We start from the raw sequence: 11261 nt of genomic DNA, 5'->3' as shown, positions 1-11261 counted from the left end.
GACTCAACCCAGGGCTTTGGGTGTGCTGGATTCTATCAATGGCTACACCCCAACCTGAGAAAATTTTAAGGGAGGGGGTTGGGGGAGACAGGAGAGAGAGAGAGAGAGAGAGAGAGAGAGAGAGAGAGAGAGAGAGAGAGAGAATAGAGTTTTATCGTACCCATTCCATCTTATAGATATGTAAATATAACTTTATTATGGGAACTTGACATTGACTGTTTATCTGTCACTAGATAACCCAAACACCTGGGAAACCTAAATCAGCCAGCTACTTTCACTCTTGAAAGTTATTCAGAGCCACTGTTTGTAGAGCTTGACCTCCCCTTTCTACCCAGATTCCTGTTGACCTCTTCCCACTATTGGAGCTGTCCAGAAATAGAGGCTGCATCATTTTCCGTTTCTTTGCTTTTTGTTGCCCTGCCTCAATTTCCTATTAGGTTTATTGCCTCAACATGTACCTCGCCAGAGTTGGGCTTGAGTAAAAGTTGATTCAGTGTGAACTGTGAATGTCCCCATTCTAACTGCTTCGTTTTTAGGAGGTTGTGTAGGTGAAGCTGTTGAAGTCATGAAATACCTTAGTTGGTAACTAAAGTTTTCTTAGGAAAGATTTTAGAATTCCTTGGGGTAGTGTTTTAGCAATCTATCACCTTTTACCAAGTTTCAACCTGGTGTCTCTCTAAAGACAGCTTTTCCTGCCTTCATACATTGTTCCAATAAAAGAGTTGAGAGCAGACAGTTATCATAATCAGAAAGATGCTTGGGAGATGGCTGTGTCCAGTGGAAAAAAGAGTATATGATGGGGGTGGGGGGTGTACTTGGTGGCAGAGCACTGGATTTGATCCCCAGCACTAAGAGGAAAAAAAAAGTATATAAGGAGGCATCTCTGGTCCCCAAATACACCAAACACATCATTGTCACCATGACAACCCACCTGAGACACCCTAAACACCATGCACACAAACACATATGGGCCATGCAGCCATACTTAGACACACAAAGATGGAGAGATTCACCCTCAGACACAAATCACATGTACATAGGTACACACACACACACACACACACACACACGCACGCACGCACACACAGATACTTACACCCAGAATCAGAGAGATTTATCCATGGTGGGGATGATAGGAATATAAGAATAAGTAGATTTCACCAACTTGAAAGGACAGGGCAATGCTTACATTTCAGTCTTAAATGCATGGAACAAATGAATTGAGGGAGAACATATCCTGGGCACAACACTAGACAAAGGGGGGTCAAGTTAATTTGGGAAAATGAAGCAGCCTGTTCTTCAAAAGACATTTGGAGAACCCGAATGACTGCTCAATTAACCAATAATAAACTTAACCTCCACAGCTGTGAGGACTCTCAAGGAGGAGGTGATCCGATTTCTTAAATTTGTGAGGCCCTCCCAGAAAGGATTCCAGTCCTGCTCGGTACAGAGCAAGAGCCCAGGAATCATTGCTAAATGTGTTCAGGCTCCAATTCTGGAGTCAAGAGTACAAGTGGATCACAGACATCAACACTGTTAAAACAATAGGTAGGACCTGAAATCGCCGCCAACTCCCAGATATTATTACAGTATGGTATGGATTTAGCTAAGATGAGAACTTTCAGTAACCGATAGCTAATCTACAGGAAGAAATACATCACAGAAGAAAAGGAGTGTTTTATTTGTTTCTCATACACTATTTTTGGCACTATGTGATGCCACACTAGGAGTCTCCAACAAGGGCTGGGGACAGAACCCACAAGCGGAAACTCACAAGTCCCTCTCCTGTCTCCGCCTGCATCGTGGCGAGCTCCCTGGAGTTTTCAATCCGGGTTCTCAATTTTAGCTGCTGCTGCTTCACGGTGTGTGCGGTGAGGAACCTGGGCTGAATTTTCCAGGGTTCGGCAACTTTAAAAGAGCCAGGAGTACGATGCTGCAGGGGGCGCGCACCAGGAGCCTAGGCCCTGCCTGGGCGCGCAACCGCACCCAGATCGCTGGATCGCGAACGTACTTCGCCCGGAGAAATGACGGGGCGTGTGGTTCTGTTCCTGAGACTTTCCGGGGAATGGCGAGGCGTGGAAGTTCAAGTTTAGGCCCTCTTGGAATTCTGGGCGCAGGGAGCCTAGTGGGGATGTCTGCGGGCGCTCACCGGAGCCAGGGACTGAGCATCCCCAGGTGAGCCCCGCTCTTCTCCGCCTCGGCCCTTCCCTCCACCCCTGGAGCTTTCCAAGGCGGCATCTGTTCATGGTATGAAAGCAGCACTCTGAGCCTGACCAGCAGAGGTTGCCCACAGAGCCTCGGGGGCGGCAGGTACCGCAGTCACCCGTGGGGTTCTGGGACCCGGAGAAGATCACTTCATTTTCGGAAAGAAGGCTTTCCAGTTGGTTGGTGTTTGTTTTTCTCAATCCCACCTCACTCGGGAGACTCGGGAGTGGACTCAGGATGGGAGCTGGGAGCATCTTGGCCTCTCGGAGGTTCAAAGTTCAAGACCCCTGGCCTGTTGGCTCCGAGTTCCAGGTACACACGTCCAGCCACAGGAGGGTGGTCCTGTGGGGCCTCATCTAGAACCGCTGAGGTCGAGTCTCGTCCCACCGGTGAGGAGTAGGGACCGAGTTCTCGCCCCGCTTCCATTGCTCTGGTGGAGCCCCAGTTCATACTATCTTGGAAGCCTGTCTGGCCACTGGGCTTTGCTTTCCGCTGGCCTCCCTGGCAGGCCAGCCTCTACTAGTAACAACAGCACCTCATCTCCTCCAATCCCACCACGTGTACTGGAAAATTTGCGCCAAGCCCCGCCTAAGCTCTTCAAATATGTCATTTCATTTCATCCTCATTATAACCCATTCCAATGACGAAGCATCGGGGAGTGAAGTGATTTAATCAAGGCCAAGCATAGGTAAGGAGGGCTGGATCCAAATAGAGCGGTGAGCCTTAGAACCGGAGCGCGCCTTGATCCGCTTTCGGAAAAGCTCGGGTGATCTCTCGCGGATCACCGGGCGATTGGCGTATGCACGCTTGAAACGTCAGCACCCGCTCCATCAGTAATCCACGAAACGGCTCTGGGGGGCCTGCACCTCTTCTTCCTTGGCTAACCCTGGAGCCCGCGCACCTGAAGACACACCTCCAGCGCGCGGCTTGAGATTGGGACTCCAGCCTTGCAGAGCGGCCTGGTTAGGTCTGGCCTCCCTCCCCACAACTCCTTGGCTCACAAATCTCAGCATCTCCACCAACTGGGCAGCAAGTTTCTGTGGGAAACCAAAGGAATTTATTTACGAGGAAGGGCTTTAAATAGGACATGCTCTAGCAAAGATTTGTGGATATCTAAATGAAGATCAGACCAATCGCGGTGTGTGCGAGGTTTTGTGAAAGGAGAGGAGCTCCTGGGCAGGTGAGAGCAAAACAAACTCCACAGCAGCATCCCTGTAATTGCTTCCGAAAATGGTGATAATGGCATAAAACAAGAGCTAACAATTGCGAAGGGATAACTATTTTCTAGATACTGAGTCTCGCGCTTTTTGTATTCCTTGGTTTAAATCACACAGCTGCTCCGTGGAGTAATACAATATTTGCCTCCACCTTACGTATAAGGAAACCAAGGTACAGAGCTGGTACTTGGATAATTTTACCAGGTTATTGGCCAATATTCGAGGGACCCAGGGCCCTAATGAAAATTTGCCGCACTACAGAACCCAAGGGGTGTGGAGAGGCCGACTGGAAAGAGCACTGTCATATTATGAGAAAGTTCCCCTGATTTAGAGGCTTCCCCCCACCCCGCTTGCTGAAGGGCATGATTTCTCTCGCCAAAAAAACAAAATAAATAACAAAAACGCCCGGCGTCTCTCTTTGTAAAAGAAAATAAAAGCCGTAAGTGAAGAAATGAGCCTCAGGCAGGGAACTGTGGGAGCGTTCCGGAGGCGCAGGCGCGTTCTCCGCATCGCAGGGATAAAACGCCCTTGGAGAGCTGCGGAGAAACAGGGTGGCACTAGGGGTCAGAGGCCCACTAAATCAGGGCATTGTTGCCTTTTATAGACTTTCCTCACATTGGGTTTCTGGGGGTAGAGACTTATCCAAAGTAACACTTTGGTTGAAGGAGTCATGGAAAAAAGCCTCGCCTATCAGCCCATCTGGTAGCTTGTGCGTAAAGGGGAAAGAAGAGGTCGGTGAAGGTCCAAGACAGCAGCGAGATTCCTGCCTTCAGTGTGCTGCTTTTGGTTCTGACCGCATTCAGTGTTAGCCACTGGCAATCCCTACTCTGGATGCCCCCGCTCTGTTGCCGGCCAAAGCCATATCAAGAACAGAAAAGGAAATCCACCACCCATATGCTGCTCCAACTCAAAACCCACGTGTGATGTTTCTTCGTTATCTGCTTTTTCTCTGGTTAGTTCGTGGGGGAAAAAAAAATCTAACAACAACAAAATGAATTGGAATCATCATCCTGTAGGAAAGGGTTGAAGCAAAGCAAGGAGAGAATCGACTTTCATTTCTTCTCGTATTATCCATATTTATTAAGCAGTTTCCACAAACAGCCTGAACACAGCACCCAGATTTTGAAAGGAGGAATTGAGCTGGAAACTACAGAACTGTTTGTAAAAACAAACAAAAAAACCCTAGGAAATGTTAAAACTTTAAATAAAAGAACCAGTTTTTCAAACACTCCAGTCACCTACATTTTCATGATTTCTAAAGATATGAAATCATACTGACTCTGTGAATAGTAGTTTTGTTTACAAGGTGCACCAGGTCACCCTGCTTGCCTGCCCAAAGATCAGGAACTAAATTCACATCTTAAATAGCAAACTCCAAATATCTTTCGTTTAGAGGTCGGTCTCTCAAGGATCCATCTTTCTTTTCCCTTACCACTCGAGGTCATCAACGCGGGTGTCCCAGCTGTGTAGGACCAACTGGGGCTCCCAGGTACTCTGCTTGCACTGTACTTTCGCTTCAACCCTGCAGCTGCCCAGACAGACTTGAAAGAATTTTCTCTTCTTCAGAGGAAAGGGGTGCAGGTTGAAGGATGTATGCCAAGGAGGTATTTGGCTTGAGGAGGAGGAGGGAGAAAGAGGACTCATTCTATGTCATAGACAACAATATCACTGGATCTTTGAAACCTCAAACGTTTCCTTTTATTTCTAAAAGTAAAGCGGTCGTCGGAGTAAGACTGGCTTTGTTTCTGGACAGATTAAGGCACCCAGTCAAGCTTGCCTGCTGCAGGTTGCGGAGCGTTCCAATTTGTACTCTTTCCAGTGTTTCCAGTCGGCTTCTCTAAATAGGTCCTAGGAAGGAGTGCTGGAGGCGCGGAGGGAATGTGCGCAGCAGTCGCGCAAACCGTCAATCACATCACATCAATAGACAGAGGTCCCAAATATTACAAAAACTAAGGTGTCGTCTTCCAGGAGGTGTGTCAGCATCTTCCCTGCGGCGCCCTCTCCGGCACCGGAGCCTGGAAGTACAGGTTCTCCACTCCGGTTTAGGGTGGGCGCCACAGTTCCCACCCCATCCATCTACCGGGGTCCCTATCCACTCGCGGGATCCTAGGCCCGCTCCCCTCCCCCCTGTTCTGCGAGTGGTCGAAGCCGCCGGGTAGGGAGCAGCCCTTGCCTCTCACCGGGGTTCCTGCGGCCGCCGAGGCGCGACGCTGGAGGGCTGCGGCGATGCGCTAAGACCGGGCGGCAGGCGTCCCTCTCGGGCGACAGAAGGGGCAGCGGGTGGCACCGCCCCCCCGGGAGGTGGCGGAGGTGGCAGCGCCAGAAGCTCCTCGCCCGAGGTCACAGCGCAGTCCTGCTCAGGCTCCGCGCCCCCGCCACCCGCGGTGGCAGTCCCGCTGCCGCGCTTCTTGTCTTCCTCCTTTTTCCACTTCATGCGGCGGTTTTGGAACCAGATCTTGATGTGTCTCTCGGTCAAGTTCAGCATTACCGCCAACTCCACCCGGCGCGGCCGCGAGATATATTTGTTGAATAGGAACTCCTTCTCCAGCTCCAGCAGCTGCGCGCGCGTGTAGGCGGTGCGCGTTCGCTTGTTCTCCTCCGGCTCCGCCGCGTAGGCACCGCCTGTGGGCGACACGGTGGGTGAGTGTAGCCTCGGGCTCCCCACCCAGCCCCCACCCACACAGCCCAACCCCTTCAGCTCCTGGCCAAGGAACTGTCGCGTTGCCGGTGCCGGGCTACGGAACCCCAACCGCCTTACCTCAGAGCCCACTGTGGGTGCACGCATCTTCCCTAGTCAAGCGAGCCTTTTGTTGGAGGCCAGAGCTGCGCGCGCTCACCCTGAGCCGACGTTTGGCCCTGCCAAGGGGCCGTTCTACAGTGAGTTCATTTAACCGGTGTTTGAATTGATGCATATAATAAGATATGTCCATCGACTGGATTCTATGAAGGCAATAAAAAGCCTTCACACAGGACTTACTCTTAACAAACCTTCTGACGTTGACCCATAATAAGTCTATATGAGGTCCCTATCCAGTCCACAAGCGGATATATCACTGACAAACATTTCAAGAGTTAAGCCCAACTTTTACCACTTTTTTCTCATTGTTCACTATTTCGTTAAAACAATGCTAATCTCAACCCAGTAAATTGATTTCACAGCAAACTAATGGATGCAACCCCAGTTTGAAAACCCTTGTGCCAAGATGTTATGATATTTTGTTATATCTGATCATAGATTTTTTTTTCTTCATATAGTTATCTCTCCAACTTGAGAGATAGTTAAGTTCTCTGTAATTGGTATTTTAATCTCAGTTGATCCACCGATGCGTGAAAAAAGAATGCTGTCTGGGGAAGGTCACGTTTGGTGGGGCAGGTTGCTGTTAGTCCCAGACTCTGCCCTGCTCCCCAAATCCGGGCGGAGTCGGAGAGGGCAGGTGCGGGGTCCAGAGCCCAAATGTGGATCTGAAAGAAAGCAGGGCGGAGGGAGGGAGTGGTGGTGTAGACAAAAAGTACAAGGGTGTAGGGCTTTCAGCTCCAGGCTGAGGTCTCCAGGAAGCAACACGCCGGCGGGGCGGAGAAATGAGCGCCGCACACACGGTGTTTGCCCTGGGTTCCTTGAGGTCCGAATTTTTTTCTTCTATTCTAAGAACCAACTGCGCCCAGGTTGCGGATGCTGGCGCGGTTAGCTCCACCTAAGCTCGGGAAAGAGGCTTTTTTTTTGTCTTAGTAAGGAGGGAGGAGACATTTCTTTTGTAATTAATGGCGAAGCATTTAAGAATCTAGAAGGAGAATGTGTGTGTTGAGGGCGAGGGATTAATCTTGCTTCGGAAGATGGAACCTGTGGCCGAGAAGAGGAGCCCTCAGAAGCCGGGTCAGGGGCCCAGACCCCAGTTGGTGGAGCAGTTCTGCTCCCTGAGGGGCATCTCTAAGTCTTTCAGTCCTTCCCTGGCCTGGGAGAGAGGCGAGTTAGACTTAGTGGGACCTTTAAAAAGACCACCCAGGGTTCTTAATTCAACCCACAGCCTCTCCAGCACCCCCTCCCCAGCTGAGAACCTTGCCAAGTTGCAGTCAGAGGCTGCAGGGGTCCACTGCCTCAGGAGACCTGTTGCTCAGGTCAGGGTGACAAGGGATGGAGGTTGAGGATGGAGACTCTTGGTGGGAAGATGTCAAGGGCCCCAGATCTGGGATAGTAAAGAGGTTTAGCTGGGCAGCCAGAGCAGCAGATGCACTTCATTTAGGTCGAGGTCGTCAGAAGTTCCTATTGCCATTAGTATTCACATTCCCACTGAAATGAGAGCCCTTGGGTCACTTTGCACTTCCCAGGGGCTTGAAACTACCAGGCACCAGCAGATGGGTTGGCCAACCCTTTAAGTTCATCTCCTTCGAAATTTTCCTGGAGGACCTTGGGCCTCAGTAGTGCCCTGCAGGCTGCTCTCAAGACAAGAGAATGGAGTCGCGGTGGGTCCCTTCCCCGTGGTCGGCCCCTTCCCTGTGGTCTGAGGATACAGTGAATCAGAGCATCCAGCAACTGCCTCTCTGACCTGGACTTCCTAGCCTTGAGGCGTCCCTCACTCCCAGGAAAGTCTGTTGATTTCTTTTCTGGTTTTACTTCCTGGCTTTTTGGGTTCACCTGAGCCCAAATGCTACCAGCCCAGAGATGGACAACAGCAGTTGGGGAAGAAAAGAGGAGTTATTCCACCTCTGAAATCATCTTACCCTTATCCTGAGGGAGTCCCAGGCCCAGAGGGCAGGAGCAGGACCAGGGGTCCAGAAACCCTCTGTGGTAAGGGAATCCTGGAGGAAAGACAACCCTGGCAGGAAACTACCAGCGGGAGCCTCCAAGCTGAGGGGAGGACTTTCTGCTTTCCAAGAATCCGGCACTTTCTGGGGTTGCAAGGTCTTAATCCTGGGCCTTTAGAGCTGGATTATTACTCGTGGGCACATCGGCAGCATCTGGTGCCAGTATTGTCCGGGTTTCGCTAGAGGTGGGGATAATCGCAGCCCAGTTTGGATGTTTGCCTTAGGGAGAAATTGAAATAACAAGAGGGGAGCCCATAGGGTCCTGGGCGAATCCTACTCCCCTTGCCCTATTCAAAGTTGCGCTGGGCTGCGCGCCCAGGTCAATGTCAGTAGGGCTCCCTGGTCAGACCCCGCGAACAGGGCGTTGAGAGTTTTCAGGGGTTGCCAAATCGGGCTTCTTTTCCAGTGCCCGACTGTCAAGTTGAAAGATTAAAAAAAAAAAAAAAGCAACTATTTGTAGTGCAGGTGTGTTACCAGAAGTGGCTTCGGCGGCACAGAAGCGATAACATTGTGTGGCGGCGGGGGCACAGGCCAGGCCGGAACTCGCCTCCAGCTCTGGGCGGGGAGGAAGGGAATTGGGGGCTGCTCTGCGTCTCCGCCTCTCGGTTGGGAAAAACTTGTTACTCGCCGGCGCTTATGGCCGGGGGAACCCAGGATTCCCTTTTCCCTGAGTCTACAGTGCACGAAGGACGCGATTCCCTCTGCAAACTTAATTTCCCGTGAAGCAGCGAGAGGAAACCTTTGTAAACGTTTTTGGTTAGTAAAAAGCGAATTAGCATCTCAGAACTTCTCCCAACTGCTTGGCTCCAAGGAGGGGTGAGCGGCCAGCCTTCAGTCTAGCGGTGAGCTCCTCGCTTTGCCCTACACCCTTCCTGTTCACCTCCATCCGGTTTCCTCCACCAGGGCGGCGGGACAGTTTTCAGGCTTAGATGGATGCAGTTTTCCTTTCCTTTCCTGCCTTTGTACATGTACCTCGCGACCCTGAGAGGGTCTGTGTTGCTCTCAGGAAGCCTCTAGTGCAAGTCTGGTGGAGTGAGATGCCTGGAGCTACTAAGGAGCTCTTGGGTCTGGGACAGAGACATCCTGGGTGCTGCTAGTTCTTGGCTGCTAGATAGCCCGCTGGAGAAGGATCCCGAGTGTCCGAAGCCCAGAACCTGGCTGACACTCTGTTTTCTAGAGGTGGCGCATACCGGGTGCTTTGGGGGCTAAGATGGGCCCAGCACACAGGGAAGGAATAGGTTTAAGCTCCTAGGAGAACTGGTGGGAACGATGCCCTCAAAGGGACCTGAACAGCGCCTCTCTGCAGGTGGCCTGGGATAATTTAGTCCGACCCAGTGGACTCCAAGGGGGTTGAGGACTGGAACCCGGAGACAACGGGGGGGGGGGGCGCTTACTCTTTGAGGTAGGGGCAGCGAGCCCAGAGACCGAGAGGAGAAAGAGGAAAAGAGCCAGGCTTACCTGCCCACTGGCCTTTCCACGCGTGAGCTTTAGTGGACTTCATCCATGGGAAAGGTAGCTGAACTCGACTGGGCTCCTCCAGGGTCCCCGGCTCCGTTCCATCCGGGTAGGGCCCAGCGGGCGGGTGGGGGAGCGCGAGCTGGGCAGGGATGTGGTGGTGCAGATGCGCCACGGCCGGGTCTTCCGCAAGGGGGGGCACCTCGTACGGGGAGATGTCCGGGGGACTTCCCTGCTCCAGTGCTCCCAGGGAGCCGGGGAACTGGGAGGGCGGCGGCGGTGGGGGTTGACGGCTCATGTACAGGCATGCTGGGGGACTGGGGCTGAACTCCGGCACTGGGCCCCTTTGGAACGCGCATGGGTCCTTGTAAAGGTGCGTGGCTGCGTAGTACTGCTCCTCGCTGTTCATGGTCGTAGCTGGTGCTTGGGGACCAGGAGCCTCGAGAAGGCAGCTGCAGCCCGGGACTTGACACTGTGCGGCGCTCCCACTCCCGGCGCTACCCCTGCTCGCTTTGACAGCTCTCCACTGTTCTCAGGGGGAACCTGCAATCCGCAGCGACAGGCGGGCCGTAGGCAGCGCCATAGGCTCCGTCGTGCCCCACGTGGCTCAACCTGGGGCCATTATTGGCCTGGCTGACTGCCTTAAGAAGCGAGACCTAGGTACGCGCGAGCACCTGCGTTTATTTCAATTTTCTCTCTTAGCTGACTTTGCTGCATATGCCTGGATGGCTCTCCAGAGTAGGGTGAATGAAATTGTTAGACCTTCTATTTATTTATGGAATCTTTCCGTGCTTTAAACGTTTATATTTTCCCTTGTATTTTCTATAATGCAATAATAATATTAGTTAATTAATATAATTCCTAAATAGGCATGTTGAAATTGTAATTTTTTAAAAAAAGTTGGAGAATATAGTCGAAAATTTTGTAGACCCCAACTCTAGGTAGAAAGCAGTTGTTTCTATTTTGATTTAACCCAGGGCTCCTAGCTCCCGTTTTGAAGAAATCAGGAATTTTTTTTTTTTAATTTAAGGTTATCAGTAATTTTGATTTTAGGAACTGGGATCCATTTGGCCACTTTCTATTGTGGTGAGAGAGAGAGAGAGGGAAGCAAGGTCCCTCTGTGGTTGAGAGGCCAGGCAGAGGTTGGCACAAGGACCTCAGATCCTTGACAACTCTCCGTTCCAGGATCTCCGGACCCGGGCCAAAGAATGCACACCCCCCTCACCTTCTGATTGAAATAAGGCAGGCTGGCAGAGGCCTCAGGTGTTTACAAACGAAATAAAAACTGCATTTGCGTGACAACATCTGTGAGTAGCTTCGACTTATTTGGTAACTTCTGGGCACTATGGGGTCCTGACTTAAACCAGTCACGTTTTCACACCCACTGGCGGGGTGTGAAATTCAGCAACGATGGCGCCCATTCCCTCGGCCAGGGCAAGACCAAGGATACTGACTCGCTGGCGCTGTGCGGTGGAGCCAATCTCTGACCCCGTCCTCCCGAAACGCCTACCTTCCTTCAACCGCCAGGGAGGGTTTTGGGAAAACTGTCCATCTGTGCAGAAAAACCTCTGCAAATGATGGTGT

General features: G+C 51.6%; 1 protein-coding gene across 1 annotated transcript; it reads right to left on the bottom strand.

Annotated features, from left to right (window-relative positions):
- Positions 1 to 5598: 5598 nt before the first annotated feature.
- Positions 5599 to 10086, bottom strand: Pdx1 (pancreatic and duodenal homeobox 1). Its single transcript, XM_026388408.2, has 2 exons — positions 9681 to 10086; positions 5599 to 6044 (listed from the first exon to the last, which is right to left on the bottom strand). Exons 1-2 carry the CDS (start codon positions 10084 to 10086, stop codon positions 5599 to 5601), a joined length of 852 nt encoding a protein of 283 aa, XP_026244193.1.
- Between the last annotated feature and the right edge of the window lie 1175 nt (positions 10087 to 11261).

This window comes from Urocitellus parryii, chromosome 2 (genome assembly GCF_045843805.1).
Source record: "Urocitellus parryii isolate mUroPar1 chromosome 2, mUroPar1.hap1, whole genome shotgun sequence".
NCBI lineage: Eukaryota > Metazoa > Chordata > Mammalia > Rodentia > Sciuridae > Urocitellus > Urocitellus parryii.
The sequence above is the reverse complement of the archived record's forward strand: the minus strand, read 5'-3'. Positions and strand labels throughout refer to the sequence as shown.

What these genes read in the sequence shown, in the direction of transcription:
- Pdx1 (XM_026388408.2), bottom strand. Translation starts at nt 10,086, where the DNA reads ATGAACAGCGAGGAGCAGTACTACGCAGCCACGCACCTTTACAAGGAC. An exon ending in GTGGAAAGGCCAGTGGGCAG is followed by an intron (nt 6,045 to 9,680) that starts GTAAGCCTGGCT and finishes TGTCGCCCACAG; the next exon opens with GCGGTGCCTACGCGGCGGAG.